The 23,861-nt window shown below is 41.6% G+C and overlaps 1 protein-coding gene across 3 annotated transcripts in view; it reads right to left on the bottom strand.

Moving 5' to 3' along the window:
- prex1 (phosphatidylinositol-3,4,5-trisphosphate-dependent Rac exchange factor 1) overlaps positions 1 to 23,861 on the bottom strand; it is a 288,042-nt gene that overhangs the window by 127,461 nt on the left and 136,720 nt on the right. For all 3 annotated transcript variants that reach the window (XM_059652808.1, XM_048549909.2, XM_048549911.2), the window contains 4 exons: positions 18,345 to 18,416; positions 17,442 to 17,564; positions 5,493 to 5,597; positions 4,868 to 4,969 (listed from right to left, as the gene is read on the bottom strand). In XM_059652808.1, the coding sequence (XP_059508791.1) occupies positions 4,868 to 4,969; positions 5,493 to 5,597; positions 17,442 to 17,564; positions 18,345 to 18,416 (402 nt within the window). The remainder of the gene's footprint in view (positions 1 to 4,867; positions 4,970 to 5,492; positions 5,598 to 17,441; positions 17,565 to 18,344; positions 18,417 to 23,861) is intronic.

Below are 23,861 nucleotides of genomic sequence, written 5' to 3'. Positions count from 1 at the left end.
GATGTAATACAACAGAAGCACTAAACTCAGGTTTTACCTTGAACTCAGAATGTAGTCACTGGACCCTTCCCAAGTATTTGATGCATAATGATTTACATGAGCTATTCAGCACAGATACGAACTTACAGCCTTACATGATCAGAATTAGTTAGGGAACAAACTATTTTACAAGTTTAAAGGGAATGTTTTTCCACAGGACTGAAGCAGTTCAAAGGCAACATTTTGCCTTTCCTCGTACCAAAAAAAACCATGGATCAGTAATTATGTGATACCTGAAGGTAAAACAAGATAATTTCTACAATTATGCATGTCTTCGAACGCTGTTTTGCTTGAAAACTATGTCTAGTGTCAACTTTCTACAAAAAATGTTCAGATAGACCAACAAATACATTTTTCAGAATCTTGGGTGTGATGCATTTTGTGAAACTACCATTAAATCTTAAACTCACTGGGCAGAATTATATCTGACCTGAATGATATGGGCTACGGCAAGATTCATGGGAGAATTGGGTAAGAATTCCAGCGAGGTCTACCTTGACATCAGGAACAACTCGCTGCGTTTCCCAAGTGCTGAGGGGAGTTTCTCTCAACGTGGCAGTGAGTTGCTAATTAAGGGGATTATTACTTGTTAAATACTTTTTTAATGGCACAGCTCATATCACTGACAATTCAACTTCCATCTTACCAAATGCATCAAATAAATTTGGAATCAAGAATTCTCGGCATGTAAGTCAGAGTGAGTAACCTGGTGAATTCAGTTCACCACTGACTGTGAACAGCCTCCACCAAACAGCATCTTGGGGCTTGATTCCCACAGGATCCTCATGGCACCTCTCCAATGTACTTGCACAGGGTGCTTCGGAAGCACAGTTCTGAAATGCCGCACATCCCAGCAACCAACATTGAAAGGCTACAGCAGAGACATCGTGCGCATTGTGCACAGGCACTCAGCACAGGAATTGGACTCGGTTGCAACTCATGGTTTGCTCTATTTCTCGCTTAATACCTACCTGCAGGCTTTCAGTATCCTAACTTGTTTTAACATACCGTGCCTGTTAGAGCATTCGCACATCAGCCAGAGCCAAAAAGGCTACCAGCATTGCTGTGTTGACATGTTCTTTTGTGCAGATACGTAGTCTGGTTGTTTGTCAGTAGGGATCTGTCGGGTTTGGCAAGAGACACATCTTGCTGTACAGCACACCAAGACATCAATGTAACACGTACAGCCTGTGTCAGCTGCCTTTATGGTAAGTACACTGGATGCTTATTCAACCAAATGGCCATGTCAGACAGTGGGTGTAGATCTCATCTTCAGTCCAGAAAATGGTGGGCTATTCCCAGTCAAAGGGTCCTGCTACCCACAGTCATGGGCATAGATCCAGCAGCTCAGCCAGAGTCGATTATCCCCTTGGGCTAGACAAGGCCAAGGGATACATGTGACTACAGTCTAGGCTGTGAACAACGTACGGCTTTCATAAGCAGCTGGGGTGCTGCAAAGACAGTGATTGGTGGCTGGTCAGTCACCTAGGGGCTGTTCAAAGTCGGTCAGGTGTCTGGGTGAATACAGTCCTAGAGACCTGCGCATTGAGGAGGGTGTAAAGGGGATCTATTGGGGCATTGTCGGGGAGTGGGGGGGAATTATTGATAAGAGGGGTCTGGGAGCCAAAGCTGGTGTGGGAGGTGGGGGTGTAGCAGTGGCTTGTGTAGATGTGGGGACAAGGACAGCAGTGCAGAGGTAGGGGGACTCTAATAATTGCAATGACAAGTCAAATGATATGAGTTTAGGATGGGAAGGGGATCAGAGTGCAGCAGGCATTCCCTTTTGGCTAAACATGCCGGACACTCAGCCAGGTAGGGGTACATGTTGCAACCAGGACGCTGGTGGAGCAGATGCCAGGGCTATTGAAGATGCAACTCCACTGTTTGGACCAGTCCTCCAGTTTAGTTTGGAAAGGGTCTGCTGCATCATCCTGCACGCTATGTTCTGCACAACTGGATCAGGCAATGACAGATGCTGAGGAACTGGCAAAATGGGAGTAGTCTTCTGATCAGTAACATGATGACATTGGGAGTAGGAAGCTCTCCTAATGCTTGACAGAGCTCAGTTGCATCAAGTGCTATAATCCAGACAGCGCACGGATTTATACCCAACTCCAGCCAAAGTGGGGTGGGTGCAGCAGAACCTGTTGAACTTCAGAGCAGTTGTTGGACAACATGCAGCATTACGTTTGCATTGTCGGGGTGAACCGAAACCTCTACTCATTTCTTTTGTGTTTGTTTTTGCTACCTGTGAACAAAAGGGCAGTGGGCACAGGGGGAACAGAGGTAGTGATTTAGAGAAGGTTTTTCAACAGGATGTAGCTGAAGACAAACTGCACCCAATGGTTTACATAGAACAACATAGAACATAGAATAAAGAACAGTACAACACAGTACAGGCCCTTCAGTCCATAATGTTGTGCTGAACCTTTACCCTAATCCTAAGATCCAACTAACCTCCACCCCTACCTTATACTATCATCCATATGCCTATCTAATAGCCGTTTAAATGCCCCAAATGAGGCCGACTCCACTCCCCTCTCCAGCAACGGATTCCACGCCCCCACCACTCTCTGACTAAAGAACCTACCTCTGACGTCTCCCCTATATCTACCTCCACTCACTTTAAAACTATGCCCCCTCGTAATAGCTACCTCCATCCTAGGAAAAAGTCTCTGGCTGTCCACTCTATCTATACCTCTGATCATTTTTACAGCCGTCCTACAGAGGGATCTTGGGGTTCAAGTCCACAGTTCCCAAGATCCCTCTGCTCCTCCACACTGCCAACAATCTTTCCATTAACCCTCAATTCTGCTTCCAAGTTTGTCCTTTCAAAATGAATCACCTCACACTTTTCAGGGTTTAAATCCATCTGCCACTTCTCAGCCCAGATCTGCATCCAATCAATCAATGTCCCTTTGTAACCTAGAACAGCCATCCACACTATCCACAACTCGACCCACCTTCGTATCATCCACAAACTTACTAATCCACCCTTCCACTCCTTCATTTACAAAGATCACAAATAGGAGAGGACCCAGAACGGATCCATGTGATACATCACTCGTAACTGAGCACCATCTTAAATATTTTCCATCCACTACGACCCTTTGTCTTCTAAGGGTCAGCCAATTCTGAATCCAGTCTGCCACATTTCCCCCTATCCCATGCCTCCTTACTTTCTGCATGAGTCTACGATGGGGAGCCTTATCAAAGACCTTTCTTAAATCCATGTACACCAAGTCCACTGATCTATCTTCATCCACATGTTTGGTCACCTCTTCAAAGAATTCAGTAAGGTCTCAGAGGCATGATCTACCCCTCACAAATTCATGCTGGCTATCACGAATCAAACTGTGCCTTTCCAAGTGATCATAAATCCTATCTCTCAGAGCCCTTTCCAATAATTTGCCCACCACTGACGTAAGACTAACTGGCCTGCAATTTCCGGGATTTTCCCTATTCCCTTTTTTGAAGAAGGGAATGATGTTTGCCCCTCTCCAATCTTCCGGCACTATACCAGTGGACAGTGAGGACGAAAAGATCATTGCCAAAGGACCTGCGATTTCTTCCCTCGCTTCCCATAGAATCCTTGGATAAGTCCCATCAGGTCTGGAGGACTTCTCCATCTTCAAGCTCCTCAAAATTCCTAGTACATCTCCTTTACTAACATCAACCTTGTTACACCACAACAAGGATGAGAGAATGGGGCAGTATGCATGAGGGAGTGAGAGCTATGCTGTGAGCAGCATGGCTTCGTGATTACTATGCCATTATGTTGTTGGTGAAGGTCAACAGTAAATTGCCAATTTTATCCGGGTGCACAGAAGCCTTTTAAATATGGTACTGATTCAAATGATACCGGTCTTTTGATGATATCTGCTAAGTGGTAAGTTGTAATGGGAATGGTGGGGGAGGATGGTGGAGTGAGAGAGAGAGATAGAGAGAGAGAGAGAGAGAGAGAGAGAGAGAGAGAGAGAGAGAGAGAGAGAGAGAGAGAGAGAGAGAGAGAGATGCCATTGGGGTAGGTTTGTGCGAACAACTTTGTCAGATATAGTAGGAAATCTTGCTAGGTCTCACTGTGAAAAACTGTCCAAAAATACTCAACTCAACTGGCACGTCAGTCAAAAAAATTTCAACCGCTCTATGTCAGCAATGGAATTGAATTACTCTAACTAAAATAATTACTATAATAGAAAATCTTTTCTAAATGTTTTGTTCATACATTACATTTTCCCAGAGTGAGGGACTCAATTACTAGGGGTCATGAGTTCAAAGTGAGAGGAGGAAAGTTTAAGGGAGATATGCGTGTAAAGTTCTTTACACAGAGGGTGGTGGGTGTCTGGAATGCGTTGCCAGCGGAGGTGGTAGACGCAGACACGTTAGTGTCTTTTAAGATATATTTGGACAGGTACATGGATGGGCAGGGAGCAAATGGACACAGACCATTAGAAAATAGATGACAGGTTAGACAGAGGATCAGATCGGCGCAGGCTTGGAGGGCCGAAGGGCCTGTTCCTATGCTGTAGGTTTCTTTGTTCTTTGTTCTTTGTACATTCATGAACTAACAAATCAGCTATAAGCAAGAAATTGTCTTCAACTTCTTCCTGCCAACTGAAACTCCAAAAAAAATTAAATAATGATTTGAAACATTTCACAACAATAATATTCAAATTTTAGATTAAATTTTCTTGGGGAAATTCAGCCAGATTAAATTGGAATCAATCAATCAATCTCTTCAAGACTTGGCACCATATTATATTAATTTCTGTCAGAAATCACACAAAAGGTTCACAATTTATTAATATTATTTATTTCAATTGCTTACCTTAAGTAGTAAAGGATATTTGCAGATTCTCTGTATTGGGGTTAACAAATAGCCTTCCAGTGGTATATCTGTGGTCTTCATTCCTCCCAGAACCATGCAGTTCTAAAAACAAAGTGGGCCTGTTAACTCACTAAAACAATTTTACATGCACAGATATCTGGAACATATGACTGCCCAAGTGACTAGTGGATTTTGACTCAAATATTACATCCAAAATAGAAATTTGGCATTTTCGAACATTCCTGCTTCAAAACTTTACTTAAATTATCAAAATCAAATTCAAACTCATGTCCGGAGGAGTTATCAATATATTCATTGCTCTCCTAAAGATGTCGATGTAAACTTAATGAATAACTATTGAATCTTAGGTTTTGCAATTAGAATACTACAAAAATTACATAACATTTTTGAATAGTTTTTAGACGACCATTAAAATCAACATCGGAAATATTTTCAATTAACGAAACAAGATTTCCTGAATGCGTAGGGCTTATATCAACATTTACAGTAGTCTACAACTGAGGAAGGATAATTGTATTAGTCAGTCCAACATGAACCAATTACACAAATAACACTGAAATAAATACATGATTATGCAAATTCTAGGAGAGGCAATACAGCTTACCAAAAGCATTGCCCGCACTTCAGGTATTTTGTTCAATTCCATTAAAAGTCTCAAGGCTTTTTCATGATTGCTACAATATTCTTGATAGACACAAAATCGGTCTTTCTATAAACAAACACGAAGATGACAATAGTATTAAAGAACGCACCATGGGAGAACAACATATTCTGGTTTATATGGTAAAATAGGATTCTTTAGGAAGAAACGCAGCTGGATTGTAGCAATTCAGATATGGTAAGGGATAAATGAATTTCATTCACACAGCCACCACCTTTTCACAGTAATTGCACCTTCACAGGTACGACAAGCCAAATGGCTTCCTTTTGTATTACACAATCCACATTGTTCCCCACCAAACCATAATAGAAAGTTCCATAAGCATCATACATGTGTACACATTCATATTATTAGCTATGGTATTGGTATATGAAATTAATACAAGACCAAGGTCAAATCACTGCTGTACAAAAGGTGAAGCTGTGATCCAATGTGAAACAGCTCCAACTTATTGCATAATGTCCTATTCAGTTAGTTCATTGTATCATTGTTGCAAGCATGATATAGGGGCGAGTGTAATGATTGTAATGAAACAACCAGGTGGGCCTCATAGAATACCATTTTGAATGGTCAAGGGTTAATCATTGAAGTAACTGCAGAGAGGCCGGTATCCAGTCACCAAGTCACCCTTTCTTTACTTGTGCACAATGCACTGGCTGTGGCCAGCCAGCTCGGAGTCAGTCCCCTGGACTGAGAAGATTCTAAATTCCCTGGTTATATTGGTCAACCAGGGCTTCCTGACTGACCCAGATTAACAACCCCAAACCCAATATCTCATAGTCAACAAGATCCACCTGGTTCCAATCACTACAATACTTAGCTTAGAAAACCCATAGCATAAAATGTGGATTTTTTTTAGGAGAGGTTCAAACAAAATACAGCTTTTCTCCAAGAAAGTAATGCAGGCAAGTTCAGAGAAAGATAGGGTGCCTTGGTGTAAGGCTTAAACTGTCAAACATCCAGTCCCGAGATGATTGGTTAGAAAACTGCAGATTTTTAAAAGGCTGAGAAAGACTAAGCTTTCACATATGGATGATAATGGAATATTGTAGCTTAGATGGGCTTCAGATTGGTTTCACAGGTCGGCGGAACATCGAGGGCTGAAAGGCCTGTACTGCGCTGTAATGTTCTATGTTCTATGATTCATGGAAGAGAACTTCACAGTTCACAGACATGCTGGAGGCAAGTATTTAAATCAAACCAAAGAAAGTAACAGAGAAAACAAAGTGTGGAGCTGGATGAACACTGCAGGCCAAGCAGCATCTTAGGACAGAGAAGGGTAATTTATCGAGATTTGAAACACTGTAAGTAGAACCAAAAATGATATAAGGAAAATATCATGCTCCTGTCGTATTTAGACTGGACATGCCAAAGCCAATGGCTGGAATTTAAACAGAATACTCCAATTTGCAACAGTAAGAACGTTTGAAGGATGCTCAGAAAAGGAAGCATCAGGAACGCAAGAAGGTACTTAAATTGTAGCAGCAGCATGAAGGCTTCATGTTTCTTTAGAATGTATTACGAAGAGAGGGATAACTATGTAGAGGCAAGAAAAATATATTTTTTTGAATATTGGTTAGTAGTAGCAGACTACTGGGAGGTTCTTCACACTTTGTCACAAAAAAAAATCCCATGCCACAGGGATTAATGCTGACCCCACAATAATTTATGGCATATACTAATGAATTGGACGAAAAAGTGAAGGTACTATAGTCATATTGGCAACTGACACAAAAATAGGTGAGAAGTGGTGCGAGTTGTATAAAGTCTCAACATAGGGATAGGTTCAGCAAATGGGCAAAAACTTGGCAGATGGAATGTAATGTTAGAAAATACGAGGTTCTGCACTTAGACAGAAAGATAACAGAGCTGAAGGTTATTTAAATATAAGAGGACTGCAGAAAGCTGCAGCACAAAGAGATTTGGAATTTCTTGTCAATGAATCACAAAACGCGAGCATCCAAGTTCGGCAGGTAATAGAGAAGGCAAATAGAATGTTGGCCGTTATTTCTGAGGAAAAGTATTAAAATTGGGACGTCTTGCGAAAACTGTACAATGCACGAGTTAGACCATAACTGGAATACTGTGAACAGTTTTGGTCCCTTTAGCAAAGGAAAGAAATACTTGTATTTGGAGGTAAGAATAGATGGATTGTCTTCTGTGGAGAGGTCAAGTAGTTTGGGATTGTGGTTACTGGAATACAAAAGAGCGCTTATTGAAGCATGCAGATTTTTAGGGACATGACAGGGCAGATGCTGGGAGACTGATTTTCCATTTAGGGGCTGGGCTAAGAATATTCAAGATTGAAATTGACAGATTTTTAACAAGTAACAAATCAGCCGTTGTGGGGGAGAAAGGCAGGAAAGTAGAATTGAGCATTACAGATTATCCATAATCTGATGGAATGACAATGTAGACTCAATGGGCCAAACGGCCTGCTTCTGCTCCTACATCTACTGATATTTCAGAAAGGTATTTTCTTATGCTTCAAATCAAGTAGGTAAGCCAATTAAAATATTGGGACATACTGTAGCAAGTCATTCCCTGACTTGAAATAATAAAATTGCTCTAGAAGTTGATGAAGGAAAAAAAAAATCCTAATTGTCCGCATACATGGAGGTTAAAAACCAGTCCAATCATCTACAATTAGATTAAAGAGCTACTTATTAAATGGAGAGATTGTAGCTGTAGTAGTGAAAAATTTCCCTCTGTACTTAAATGATTTCTTTCCTTGAGAAATGACTTACCTGTTCAAAAATAGTGACTTCAACAAGATAGAGCAACAAGCTTTAGAGAAACTGAGGTGGTACAAAACTAACATGCTAGTTTGTTTCCTGACTGAATTGTGACTAGATTTAAAGCATCTGCAAGGTCAACCATTCTGCCACCTTTTCACTTAAAAAGCATATCGTACTATATGCCAACTTATTAAGATCTGATTTATGATATCCTTGGTTTGTCATAGGCTTTGATAGTGGCACCCTGGCTCATAAGCCAAAGGCCATTGGTCAAGGCCTACTCCTCAGGGGATCCTGTGCATAGAACATGGATCATTTTCTTTTGGCTGTATGGGGTTGGCAGGGAGTGCTGGGTGTTAGGGGTGTCAGAGACAAGGGAAAGGGGTGTGACTTTCAGAGGCCACCCCTCAAGCCCCAGCAATTCCTCTAATTGCCTGCAGGTTGAGGAATGCCCCCCACTCCTCCATCACACAACCCATCCCACAGGTTGGCCTTCAGCAATAATGGGAACTGCAGATACTGGAGAATCCAAGAAAGCAAAGTGTGAAGCTGGATGAGCACAGCAAGCCAAGCAGCATCTTAGCAGCACAAAAACGGATGTTTCGGGCTCTGATGAAGGGTCTAGGCCTGAAACGTCAGCTTTTGGGCTCCTGAGATGCTGCTTGGCCTGCTGTGTTCATCCAGCTTCACACTTTGTTACCACAGGTTGGCCTTGTTACCCAAACGTGCAATCAGCCACTTTTCCCACTGAAGACTGGTCTTCCAGTTCTTTTTTCTTTATTCATTGACAGGAGGAGGGCGTCGCTGGCTTGGCAGCATTTATTGTCCATCCATAAATGCCCAGAGGGCAGTTGAGAGTCAACCGCATTGCTGTGGGTCTGGAGTCACATGTAGGCCAGACCAGATAGATGGCAGTTCCCTTCCCTGAAGGAGATTACTGAGCCAGATGGGTTTTTCTGACAATTGACAATGGATTCACGGTTATCATTAGATTCTTAGATTCAAACCCGGGTCTCTAGATTAAAGTGCAGTGACAATATCACGAGGCCATTGCCTCCCCAGGTCCTTTTGGTGAGTTAAGGCCCATAAAAGGCCAGTTAGAGGCCTTATTTGCTGGCATGTCTAGAAAATCCCCATTGGCCTGCTGACCCAGCACTGGCAAGGGGACAGGTATTGTCTAAGGCACACTTGCCTAATTATTTCCCCTCACCACCTCCAGCCAGAAGAAAATTCCACCCTTGGAATCAAATTCAGATTTTATTTTTGTTAACAGAAGAAGCCTAAAGTGTAACAGGAAGATTAACTGGATATAAGCACAATATCTTCTTTACTCAAAAGTTAACTCAACACAACACACCTTGGCCTCAACATTAATTGACCTCATTTGGTGAAAAGATTAGTACTAATTTAAAGTCAATATGTGAAGACTGTACCCAGGTTGTGATCTGATTCCATTCTGGAACCCACGTCTGAATGCAATGTTGGACAATGCAAAACAGCCATTTTTGAGTCCAGAAAATATTTGTATGTCAGATCTTTAAAGCCCCTGTATGGGATCGCATCCATAAGTGCAACCATTCGCAAGTCAGATATTTGTGAATCAAGACCCCCTATATTCATGCCTTACTACATAGTTGTGCTGTTTAAGTGAGTTGCCTGAAGGCAGTCATGAGAGTTGGCCTCCAGGAGAGTATTTTACCCATTATGGCAATGCTTGCTATCTCCCATATTGTAAGAAATTGGGCTTCATTACTGTAACACTGAATACAACGGACATTTATTACAATTAACCATCATGCACGTTCAGGCATGCAAGTGTCTAGGCTAGTGTTAAACTGTTCTATACAACAGGAGAGTATGCTCTGAACAGGAGTTACAATTCTCTCCAGGCCAACAGCCCGCAGTCATGGAAATCAAATCAATGGCAATGCCAAAAACTCCAACACATATGTTGTTAGTTTCGCTGCAGAAAATCCTCAGAAAACCTATTTTATTTTTAGTGGAATGTAACTGAATATTTAAATGGATTACTAACTTAATGACTGCTGCTAAATACACTGTTGATTACCCCTGAGAAGCCAATTTTATATATGCTGTATGTCAAATTTCTCCATTATTTTATATTTTTCTTCAGATGCTTCCATCTAAGCTTCCAACTTAATGCAAATAATTTATTTCACTATCTGAAGACTTCACTATATAAATTAATTTTTTAAAAAGTGCATTACGATTTCCGGACTTGCTATGTGTGAATATCTCAAACGGAATCTGCATTGCTGCCTGTTCACTGGCAGACTCGGCTTCAGATTTGAACTAAAAAGGAAAACAATGCCTCAGAGAACAGTAGATCTTTGTGGCCAGCTTTCTAGGAAATCTGAGGTAAACATCGCACTTTGCTGCTGACCTCAAAATCCTGGCCATGTGCACCTATGGGTGTGAAAATCAATTAAACTAATTAACACTGTTTAGTAAAGAACTGCTTAAATTCACAAACATAAGCAGCTTCTTGATAAGCAGTCATGCATATTCAACAAAAGTAAACCTTTCCCATTCTCCCCCATTTAAAAAAGGCAGCATATCTGAAACACACCAAAAGCATGAATATCAGAGTTTTCCAAGGTGAAGCGTTTTCTTGTGGACAAGAATACAATTTCAAAAATTTATCCACTCAAAAAGCAGCTAAAGAGGCTAAATCTTGGCGTAAGAAATGTGGTAATCCTATACCGAGTGCCCCATCATGAGTCTAGAATAAATGGTCTTAATTTAATGCATTCAAAATTTCAAATCTACAGTATTCCAGAACAATTTTAGGAAGATTATCTTACTGTCAAGGAAAAAAGAAGCACTCAAAAAAATTTTAGAAACAAATTCAATGTGGATTGATCTAATATCGCGTTGTATTTCTGCTGACATCTCCCAGGTGGCCTGACAATTTATTACATTACAAGTATTCTTTTTCTACACAAACTAATAAGTCTTGCAGACCATGTGAAATACACAGTGTTTTGGGGATTAGATTAGATTAGATTAGATTAGATTCCCTACAGTGTGGAAACAGGCCCTTCGGCCCAACAAGTCCACACCACCCCTTGGAGCATCCTACCCACACCCATCCCCCTATAACCCACACACCCCTGAACACTATGGGCAATTTAGCATGGGTGATCCACCTAGCCTGCACATCTTTGCACTGTGGGAGGAAACCGGAGCACCCGGAGGAAACCTACGCAGACACAGAGAGAACGTGCAAACTCTACACAGACAGTTACCCGAGACTGGAATCGAACCCGGGTCCCTGGCGCTGTGAGGCTGCAGTGCTAAACACTGAGCCACCGTGACGCCCCATTGCATGATAGAGCAACTAAACTGAATTGAGTTTCATTATTGTTTCCTACGCAATGGCACACTGCTCAGAGACAGATGAGTCTGTAATTCCATTACGAAGTGAACTTCATCACTCAAAATTCATGGGCAAGCAAACTGTCCCCTGAAAATCCTCAAAAATCCTTGAATTACTTAGTGGCAGGAGCAATCAGGTAGAGAAAAGTTGATCTTATATTTCAAATTGACAGAATCAGAGGGGAGCTTCAACCACGATAACAAAGTGTGAAGCTGGATGAACGCAGCAGGCCAAGCAGCATCTCAGGAGCACAAAAGCTGACATTTCGGGCCTAGACCCTTCATCAGAGAGGGGGATGGGGAGAGAGGGGGAGGTGGGCCGAAGATGGAGAGAAAAGAAGATAGGTGGAGAGGAGAGTGTGGGTGAGGAGGTAGGGGGGGGAATAGGTCAGTCCAAGGAGGACGGACAGGTCAAGGAGGCGGGATGAGGTTAGTACGTAGGAAATGGAGGTGCAGCTTGGAGGTGGGAGGAGGGCATAGGTGAGAGCAAGAACAGGTTAGGGAGGCGGGGACAAGCTGGGCTGGTTTTAGGATGCAGTGGGGGGAGGGGATGAGCTGGGCTGGTTTTGGGATGCAGTGGGGGAAAGGGAGATTTTGAAGCTTGTGAAGTCCACATTGATGCTATTGGGCTGCAGGGTTCCCAAGCGGAATACGAGTTGCTGTTTCTGCTACCTTTGGGTGGCATCATTGTGGCACTGCAGGAGGCCCATGATGGACATGTCGTCTAAGGAATGGGAGGGGGAGTTAAAATGGTTCGCGACTGGGAGGTGCAGTTGTTTGTTGCGAACCGAGCGGAGGTGTTCTGCAAAGCGGTCCCCAAGCCTCCGTTTGGTTTCCCCAATGTAGAGAGAGCCACACCGGGTACAGTGGATGCGGTATACCACATTGGCAGATGTGCAAGTGAACATCTGCTTAATATGGAAAGTCATCTGGGGGCCTGGGATGGGGGTGAGGGAGGAGGTGTGGGGGCAAGTGTAGCTCTTCCTGCGGTTGCAGGGGAAGGTGCCGGGTGTGGTGGGGTTGGGGGGGGGGGGGGGGGGAGTGTGGAGCAGACAAGGCAGTCATGGAGAGAGTGGTCTCCCCGGAAGGCAGAAAAGGGTGGGGAAGGAAAAATGTCTTGGGTGGGATCGGATTGTAGATGGCGGAAGTATCGGAGGATGCTGCGTTGTATCCGGAGGTTGGTGAGGTGGTATGTGAGAACGAAGGGGATCCTCTTAAGGCGGCTGTAGCGGGGGCAGGGTGTGAGGGATGTGTTGCAGGAAATCCGGGACACGCGGTCAAGGGTGTTCTTGACCACTGCGGGGGGACAGTTGCGGTCCTTGAAGAACGTGGACATCTGGGATGTGTGGGAGTGGAATGTCTCATCCTGGGAGCAGATGCGGCGGAGGCGGAGGAATTGGGAATAGGGGATGGAATTTTTGCAGGAGGGTGGGTGGGAGGAGGTGTATTCTCGGTAGCTGTGGGAGTCGGTGGGCTTGAAATGAACATCAGTTTCTAGCTGGTTACCTGAGATGGAGATTGAGAGGTCCAGGAAGGTGAGAGATGTGTTGGAGATGGCCCAGGTGAACTTGAGGTTGGGGTGGAACGTGTTGGTGAAGTGGATGAACTGTTTGAGCTCCTCTTGGGAGCAAGAGGCAGCACCGATACAGTCATCAATGTAACGGAGGAAGAGGTGGGGTTTGGGGCCAGTGTAGGTGCGCAAGAGGGACTGTTTTACGTAACCTACAAAGAGGCAGGCATAGCTTCGGCCCATGCGGGTACCCAGGGCCACCCCCTTTGTCTATAGGACGTGGGAGGAAGCGAAAGAGTAGTTGTTGAGGGTGAGGACGAGTTCGGCTAGGCGGATGAGGGTGTCGGTGGTGGCCTGTGGGAGAGGGAAAGGCGGAGGGCCTTGAGGCTATCTGCATGCGGAATACAGGTGTATAGGGACTGGGCGTCCATGGTGAAAATGAGGTGTTGGGGGCCAGGGAATTGGAAGTTCTGGAGGTGCTACAACCACGACAGGTTTTATCTTCCATTGGTCACTAATAGGCTCAACATAGCACAGAAACAATCTGTGAGTGGAGGAGCAATCAGGAGGGTAAGAAAGACAAGGTAAATGAGCAAGGCAGCCAGGGTGGATTGGGGCCTACTGCTGTGGAGCAAAGTTCAGGAGGCTCTGGGAAAGCCATTAGCAGTTAGTTGAGGCAGATAGGTGGCTCTCTAACTTCAAAGGGAGCCTATCAGGGACTTGCTCTGCTCAGCCAGGTAGTGGGGATAAGGGTAACAGGAAGAAGCTGCAAGGGTGTAGGACAACATGGCTGCTAAACGCAAAGAATTGCTTTAAAAGGCATCACCAAAAGGAAATCTTTGTTAACTTCAAGAAACGACCAGGAAAACTTTAAATTATAAAGGTAATGAATGGTTTTCAACTCAAAGTAGAACATCTAGGTCAAGGCTGCATATGTTCAGGAGCTATTATGTATGGAAAATGTAGTGGGTTCTATTGCAAGGAAATCAGTTGTTTAATTTTCATCTGAGACGCTGTAAACAAAGAGTTTCTGACTGGGTAAAATTTTTGAGCTTTATGCATACATGACAGAAATGCATTCACCATGACCTCAGCAGCAAGTATTCATGGCAGCCGACGGAAAGTGTACTTTGGATGATGGCCTTTTGCGTATAGCAGAAGTGTCAGTTATTTTGGGAAATAAAAACATTTGTTGCTAACTTACCAGAGATAATAGGAACTGCAGATGCTGGAGAATCCAAGGTAACAAAGTGTGGAGTTGGATGAACACAGCAGGCCAAGCAGCATCTCAGGAGCACAAAAGCTGACATTTCGGGCCTAGACTAGGTTCTGTCAATTCAAACACTGCAGTATCTAAAAAATAATGTTTTCCTTGTGTGGTGTAGCTTTAAGTTAATGTAGGATTGATAATTATTGAGGATCTTGATGAATTCTTCTACTTCTACTCTGAGAAAGTAGAAGTATTACATATGTGAACACAAATACAGAAGGCATTGTCACTTCTCGACTACCACAGCTAAATTAATGAGGATTAAAAAAGAACCCCTGAAAATAAAAAAAAACTCCTGTAAGAAAGTAACTCAAAAAATCTCAAGAGCCCCATGTTTCGTAAATAGCTGATAACTTAATTGTACAAGTGTGTACAAGTGCGAGAAAAACAGCTTGCTGCTTCAGGTTTTCATTATCAATACTGTTACAACTAAAACAGCATGTTCAATTTTTTTTCTTTGTGAAGTGCATTTAATCTACTCTAGCAGACTTGTGAAGTTACAAATTACATCCAAGTACAGTCCCAAAGAGATAATTCAAAAACATTTTAATTTTAAAATATCATCTTCGACGGCGAAGCAAGACTACATGCAGTCAAAAATATTAACAATCCTGGTAAGCAGTCTAGCCATAAAATTATAGGGAACAGGTACATACTCCTTTCAGTTTTGCACTTATAGCCCACTAAATTCAAAAGTACGATGATTTATTCTTGCAGTATTTGAAGATCCAAGGAGTAATATTTAGTCTATGTCAAACAGTTATAAATCCAACATTTCCTGATTTTTAATGGGTGCATGGTTAGAAACTATGAAAATAGTGCAAACAAGTACATAAAATGTGCACAAACCAAGATGTTTTTAAAAATGTTTTCAAGGATGTGTGCATCACTGACAAGGTCAGTATTTGTTGCCCATCCCTAATTACCCTGAAACTGAATGGCTTGTTCAGTCATTTTAAAGGGTGGTTACATGTCAAGCATATTACTGAGGGTTTGCTGTCACACGTAGGCCAGACCAGGCAAGGATGGCAAACTTCCTTCCCTCAAGAGCATTAGTGAACCACATCGGTTTTTACAACAACTGATAATAGAATAATAATCTCCTGCAGTGATGGCTCAAGACTAAACGGCTGAACTCCAACAACTAGGACACTGCTGGTGTTGGAGAGTCTGAGGCTGAATAGGCTGGAGCTTTTTCTCCTGGAACACTGGAGGTTGAGGTTTCTAAATAGGGGTTTCTAAAATGATGAGAGGCATGGATAGGGTGAATAGGCAAGCTTTTTTTCCCTAGTGGGGTGGGGTGGGGGAGTCCAAAACTACAGGACATAGATTTAAGGTGAAAGGGGCAAGATTTTAAAAAGACCTTAGGAGCAACTTTTTCACATCGAAGGCAGGATGTGCCTGGAACAAGCTGCCACAGGAAGCGGTGGAGGCAGATACAAACATAAGACTTAGAAGGCATCTGGGTGATGGGTATATGAATAGAAAGAGTTTAGCGGGTTATGGACCAAATGCTGGCAAATGTGACTAGATCAGATTGGGCCGTCTGGTTGGCGCAGATGAGTTGGACTGAAGAGTCAGCTTGTATGCTGTATGACTCTATGACTTTATAACCACAAATGTCTATTCTTGGGCTAGGTATAATTCCAACCAATTTCTCACTGTCTTCAGTTTTGTTTAGCCTCCTTGTCACACTTGGTCAAATGATATCAAAAACACAGTTACTCTCACCTCACCTCTGGAATTCAGCTTGTGTCCACACTTGAACCAAGGCTACAATGTAATCAGGAGCTAAGGAGCCGTGACAGAACCCCAACTGAGTGTCATTGAGTAGTTATCACTGAACATGTGCTTCTTGAAAGCATTATCGATGACATCTTCCATCACTTCACTGATGAGTGAGAATGACTGATGGGCCATAATTAGCATGCTAAGAATTGTTCAATTTGTGGACTCAACAAAATTGGGAAATTTTCCATATTGGTGGGTATAGATGCCAGCATTGTAGCTATACTAGAATAGCTTGGTAAGTGGCTAGTTCTACAACTTCAATACTACTGCCAAAATGTTTTCAGTGCCTGCAGATTTTGTAGTATTCATTGTCTTCAGTAGTTTCTTAAAATCACATGGAGTGAATTGAATTGGCCGATGACTGGCATATGCGATACCAGTGATCTCCTGATGATCCATCTCTGCTTCCTTCAGTCAGCAGTTCTTCTTGGATGCCAATGCTTCAGCTTTGTCTATTTCGTGGAAGTGCTGGTCTCCTCCATTATTGAGGATGCAGACACCTATGGAGCTTTTTCCTTCCATTAGTTGGTTCATTGTCCAGTACAAGTCACGGCTGTCGACTGCATGCTTGCAAGTAGTCCTATTTTCACTCAGTTTCACCAGGTTGACTCCCAATTTTTAGGTATGCCTGGTACTGCTACTGCACTCTACTTTGAACTCAGCATTATCCCCCAGCTTCACAATAAAGCTATCATGGGGGATATGTCAGGCCATGAGCTTACAGACTTCTTATGAATACAATTTTGCTATTGATAGTCCACAGCAGTCCATGCATACACAGTTTTGAGCTGCTGGATCTGTTTGAAATGGGGAGGTGATAGGTGATAACAAGCAAGAGATTTTCTTGTTCACATTCTATCTGTTGTCATGAGACTTTATGGGATCCAGACTCTTTATTGTGGACTCGCAACTGTATAGCATTGCTTATGCTGACAGTCAATGTGAATTTGAATGAGTTAAGAATGGTCAAGATGCTGCATAAATGGTGAATGACCAGGACGAACTTCCAGGATTTCTCCCCAAAAGATAAACATCTGCAGACTGCCATGATGGATCTAAAATGGTGGCAGGGGTGTAGACAAATCCTAGTCAAGTTGAGGGATGCCAAATTTAAAAGACTGAAGGGGCAAGAAATGGGATTTGCAAAAACAAAATGCAACTAAAATAAATCTGATTCTACTCACAAACTGAAGGAAGATATTTCCAAGTTCATGTTGAGGTTGTGGTTCTGGTTGTAAATGGCACTCAAGAGCTGCTAAAAACAGCATATGCACGTCAAGTATCTCTTCAATGTTAGAAAACAAAATCTGAAGGTAAAAACATAGTTATTTTCAGGAAAATCTTATCTCAATACATAAAACCAAAACACAAAACTTTTTTTTTTCTGTTGAATTCAAGTGAATATGTATTTCATGAGCAAAATGTTCTTCAGAATCCACCCCAATTTCTAGATTAGATAAGAATTAAAGCCCATCTTTGCACAGGAAGTCAATATGAAACCATTTGGGTGTAGCTTCGATCATGCTATGTTAGAAAAAGAAACAAATCTAGGCCTTTGCTGGAGTTGTGCCCTGCATTAAGCAGTATTAACGTATTCACAAAAAAGTGTATTACTCCAGTTCTTCAAGCTAGGAAAAGATGTAACAATGCAACAACATTTGATTCCTAACTGCAGTTGCTTACATACATAAAAACAAATCTGTGAACTATTTCAGCAACAACAACTCGAATATTGATATTTCTCCTGACAGAAAGGGAGAGAAGTAAAATATAAAATGTAGGCCAACAAATATAGTCCATTAGCATGTACAAGTGAGTGGTGGCTAGGTATGCATGAATTGCCAACCTTTTCAACTAACAAAATGGAGAAGGGACCAAAATATTTACTGTGCAGAAACCCAACTACATCTTCCTTTAATTTGCACTGAGACTTTTACGTGCATCAGGTTGAATTATTCAAGTCATTGTGTATGTTCTTTTATAAATGAGTTTTCACGAGACCCCAAATGATCACAGAACAAATCCAACAATGCAATAGACCTTTGAGAAATACTGTTAACGCAGATACATTTTTATTAGTGTCCTACCTTGAGATGTTCTTCAGTAATTCGTTTTTCTGACTTGTCGCCATCATTCTGGTGATTTCTGTGCAGGAATGACTACATGCAGAAGAAAAGGTTAAATTACTTTCATGCAAGTCAATTTGTACAACATACATGAATTTCTCCATGTAGTAAACAATAAAAACAAGTTCAATGCATTTAAACTTACACACTTTTTGTCAGTATATCAGTTATCACTTGGCATCAGTATTTTAGTAAAAGCAAAAACAGGAAACATGATGCACAAGTCAATGCTTAAAAAGTCTTGGTTCACAGGTTTCAGGTTTAATCTTGTCCATTAGCAATACTAAACTGCTGAAAGAAGAGGATATTGACTTCAATAGTTAAACAGAAACAACAACAAACAAGTTATTTCAAAGAGTGCATCAACGATCAAAAGTAAATGTCTGGCGGATAGGTGCCGGTAAAACACCTAAAATCATCACTGGGCTGAACAACACATGCTATATAAATACAAATCCTTCACAAATCTAGAGAATGAAGAATGGAGCGGGCAAGTTGTAAAATATTTGCTTAATTCACTCTCAGAATATTGTCTAACACTTCAGGGAAGAAAGGTGCTTGATTGGTTTTAGCATAGTTTATTATGAAGAAGTCTTCAAGTCTTCATTGTTAAACAAGATTTGATTCTTTAGTTTTTCCAATTTTACTGGTGCATTGTGCCATTAGGTGAAAGAGATTTTTTCAGTCTCATAATCGCAATGCTAAATTACTAACTATGCCTCTCATGTTCAAGCTGACATATCAATCATCTGGCAGCTTAACAATTTGTACTCCTCCCGAAAAAAAAAGCACTTCCACCTTATATAATTTCAAGAAATTGCATTCAACTTCTGTTGGTTGAGTTCTCAGATTATTGTTGGTATACTATGTCTATGGCACATATGATTAACCTTCACCTTGGATTGGTGATGGAAGAAGTAAGAGTGCATCCACTTGAACACAGCTAAGTGGTTATTTCAGAATGAGAAGCACAAAGTACTCTTGAATTGCGTGCTCAACAAACAGCATCTTAGTAGATGAAATGATCACCGGCTAACATTTCAACAGGAGTTCAAGCACCCAAATAAATACTGAAGTAAATTTGACTCAAGTTTAATTTCTATTTGCAAAAATGAAACTTTTCCAAGTGTGCTGGCAAAATCAGTCATTCATTCATTCACAGGTTGTGTGTTTGCATATTGCGATGTCAGACAATCTGAAACACAAAATCCAGGTTCATCCACCGAGATATATCACTCGCACATTGTATCATATTCAGATAACAATTGGAGACCAGACCATTGGTTGATAGAGTCTTGCTGAATGGTAGTCTTTGCAAATATGACAGATTTACCTTGGAGTTGTCAGCTGCTTGAGATGCAAAATGGCAAACTGCTTATTGAGCTCAATACAGAAGTGATTAGCCTTTATAATAATAATCAGTTCTACTTTTGCAAACAGAGTTCAAATGGACAACATTGGATGATAGCGAATGCACTTGATTTCTGCACTCACCTTCTTGTTTCAAGGCAAATTACTGAGGTAGAGTTTAAAAATTATAGTTATATGCATTAAAAATTCTCTATGCATAATTGTTGCTGATGATAATTGTGTGCAAACCATACATTCCGGTCAGATGTTCAAGTGTACATTCCAGGAGGGATTTTTTTAATGACCGAGATGATATTTGAGATGAAACAGAAAGGATTAAAGCTTTGAAAACAAGAGAATTGAAGAGACAGAAGACATAATGCTGAGATTCAGGTTAAATGACAGTCCTCTGTTTGTACAAAAAGTAACTTGCATCGAAATTAAGTGTAAAAATCTGCAGTATCTCATTAAACAGCTGCAAAATTTGATCACAAATTCTGTCACCATTAACCTAAGTCCTTGCAAAATGGCCCTTAATTCACTGGATGCCAACCATAAACTACAAAAGCTGTTATGTTTAGTTCATGGCTACAAGAACAATGATCTGATGTGAGATAATCAAAGCAAAGCAGTCCTCAACAAAGTCTGCCTGGCATGGATGCATTCTCTTGCAATGCCAACTGTGCTGCGTAAAGCATGTGTCACGCATGTAAAATTCCAGAAGTACTTTATGATGGACAGTACTCCACTGAATGAGATCCAAATGCATATTGTAAATGCTTCAAAAACTTGGTGAGGGAGCCAGAAGCTAAAATAGAAGTTGCAACAACCCCCACAAAAGTAATACAAAAGTTCAATACAATCAGATGCGTGGCTGATAAAGAAAGGCACCGTGAACGGAAGGAGCCACACACCAAAGGCCTTACAAACCAAGACACCTGTACCCAAACAGCTCAACAGTCTGGAAATCAAGAACTGGCTTCTTCAGTCACTGATTGTGCAACACAGCACAAGCTATCCTATGATGTTTGCCTAAGTCAATAAAAAAAAATAACATTGGACTATTTTTCAGGCCAGTTTAAAACAATGAAAAGGAAATATACAGAACATTTTCCACAGGTCGGTGAGTGGAGAATATGAATTAAGATTTGGTTTAAGAGCCAAGTAAGCATTATACCCAAAAAACTCAGCCTGTCTGCCTTTCTCCAGATGTTGATCTGCTGTGCTTTGCGCACATTTGGCAGAAGACCCAAATCCAGGAGTGTGTGGTGGTTGCTGTCTTATTGCAAAACATGCAGCTATTGTGAAGTAGGTCAACTGTCTTTAAGTACCAGCAAGAAATCAAGAGCACTGCAATCAATATTAGTTCCAGCTACCTTTGGCTTTTGATACCAAAATGCAAAATACAATTGGACCTTTGACTCTGTTCAGCAAACACAGAGGCAAATCATGTTCCTACACAACTCATGGGCAATTGCTCCTCAAAATACTTGATCATGTGGCACCATTTTAAAAAGATTAATCATAGACACTGTCCTTGAAGCTAATAATATGAAATTGCTGCTTGTATGAATGAGTTTTAATCATGCTTTAAAAGAAAACAGATGATGTAATTGCAGATACCAATGAAGTAGATTTGCCTTTCCAACTTTGAGTTTGCCTTCTACAGTCAAAGCCTGGAGAAAGGCTGAGGAAAGCCTTAGGAGAATAACATTATTCCTCTGACTACCTTGTCATACACTTACTCTCGATCACCATCCACCCAAAAAGTGAGCCTTTTGGTGCAGACCTCTTATGTCTGTGGATCCCAGATTCAGAGATACGGGTCAGAAGATCACAGCTTTCTAGTTTATCATAAAATCTGTTACTTAATAGCAGTTCAGAGATGAATAATTCCTCAAGTATGGTTTTGCTCATATCATTGCTTTTGCTGCATATTCTCTAAATTAAAATTCAGCAACTGATATGGAAATATGATATCATTTCAGAGTTTTAGGAGAACAGTCAGAAGTTTAATTTACAGAATAAATTTAAGTTTCAAAATTTTTGCCATAAATAAGATTTAAAAACAGCCCTGTAATTACATTGTAACATATGACCTTTACGGCTTTTAATCTCTAGATCATGTTCTCCACTCTAATACTTGGTTTCCGTCACACACATGTCGCAGACTGAGTACTAACAGTGATGTAAATACATGAACTATTGCAAGCTTCTGCTATTCTTGTTATGATGGACATCAAGACTAGTATTTCTCTAAATAAAAAGAAATCCGAACTTTCAGTTGTTGTCTAAAAGAGTGGCCTGACAAGTTTCTATTTTAAGATTTTTACTGTAGCAAACAAAATACTAATTATTAAACAGTATTTTTAGAAGGAAGTTATGCTTTGAATTGCAGAACACAACTTGCCTTTTCTACTTTAGCGCACAAAAAACAAACCTGATTCACAGATGCACATTAATCACACTGTTAAGTAATTATCCAGTTTTCCTCAACCTAGTTCAAAATGATTAGTTCTCTAGTTTTTCTCAGTCTGCTGCTTTCCTTTCATAGCCTGATAAACTTTCAATTTCAGGCATACTTTATTATGGTGAAAGACTTTCCAGGTAATGGTTCCTTTAACACAATACTGATGAACCTTCCAGTCACATTTGAAATCCTCATGAAGTGTGACTTTGCAACCTCAGCTCAACTTTCCATCCATGGTTTTATTTGCTCATTTATGGGATGTGGGTGTTGCTAGCTGTGCCAGCATTTATCGCCCGTCCCTAGTTGCCCTTGAGAAGGTGGTGGTGAGCTGGTTTCTTGAACTGCTGCCATCCATTCGGATTTTGACCCAGCAGCAGCGAAGAAACAATGATTAGACTTCCAAGTCAGGATGGTGACTGAGTTGGAGGGAAACTTGCATGTAGTGGTGTTCCCATGTACCTGCTGCCCTTATCTTTCGTGATGAAAATGGTTGTGGGGTTTTGAAGCAGCTGTCTCAGGGTCTTTGGTGAATTTCTGAATTGCGCTTTGGAGACAGTGCATACTATTGCTACTGAGTATTGGTGGTGGAGGGACTGGATGTTTATGGATGAGATGCCAATAAAGTGGCTGCTTTTACTTGGACTGTGTCAAGCTTCTAGAGCACATTTGGAGTAGCACCCATCCAAACTAGTGGGGATTACTGCATCGCACAACTCACTTGTGCCTTGCAGATAGCAGACAGGTTTTGGAGAGTCAGGAGATGAGTTACTTGCTGCAGTATTCCTAGACTCTGACCTGTTCTTGCAGCCACGGTGTTTATGTGGCAAATACAGTTGAGCTTCTGGTCCACGGTAACCACCAGAATGTTGACAGTGAGGAATTCAGCGATGGCAACACCATCGAATGTCAAGGGCCGGTGGTTTGATCATCTCTTATTGAAGATGGTCATTGTCAGAAATTTGTATGGTACAAATGTTTGCCACTTGTCAGCCCAACCCTGGATATTATCCAGACCTTGCTGCATTTGAACATAGGCTGTTCCAGTTTCTGAGGAGCTGAACATTGTGCAATCATCAGTGAATATCCCCACTTCTGACCTGATGATGGAGGAACAGTCATTGATAAAGCAGCTGAAGATGATCTGGCCTAGGGCCTATCCTGCGGACATGTCCTGGAACAGAAATAACTGACCTCCAACAACCACAATCATTTTTCTGGCAGGTGCCAGTTATGACTGCAACCAGTGAAGAGATTGCCCCCGATACCCATTGATTCCAGTCTCGCTGACACCACATTCAATCAAATGTAGCCTTGACATCGCTGTTATTCTCACCTCTGCAATTCAGCTCTTTAACCCATGTTTGAACCTAGGCAGCAATGAGGTCAGGAGATGAGTGGCCTTCTAGAACTCAAACTGGGCATCAGTGAGCAGATGAGTGCTGAGCAGATGCTGCTTGATAGCACTGTTGATGACACCTTCCATCACTTTACTGACCATCAAGAGTAAACTAAAAGGGTGGTAATTGGCTGGGTTGGATTTAACCTGCTTTTTTTTTGTATACAAAACATGCCTGAGAAACTTTCTACATGGTTGGGTAGATGTCAGTGTTGTAACTGTACTGGAAGAGCTTGGCTACAGGAGTGGCAAGTTCTTAAGC

This window comes from Stegostoma tigrinum, chromosome 19 (genome assembly GCF_030684315.1).
Source record: "Stegostoma tigrinum isolate sSteTig4 chromosome 19, sSteTig4.hap1, whole genome shotgun sequence".
In the NCBI taxonomy this organism is placed as follows: Eukaryota; Metazoa; Chordata; class Chondrichthyes; order Orectolobiformes; family Stegostomatidae; genus Stegostoma; species Stegostoma tigrinum.
Note: the sequence above shows the minus strand (reverse complement) of the source record. Positions and strands in the feature narration are given on the sequence as shown.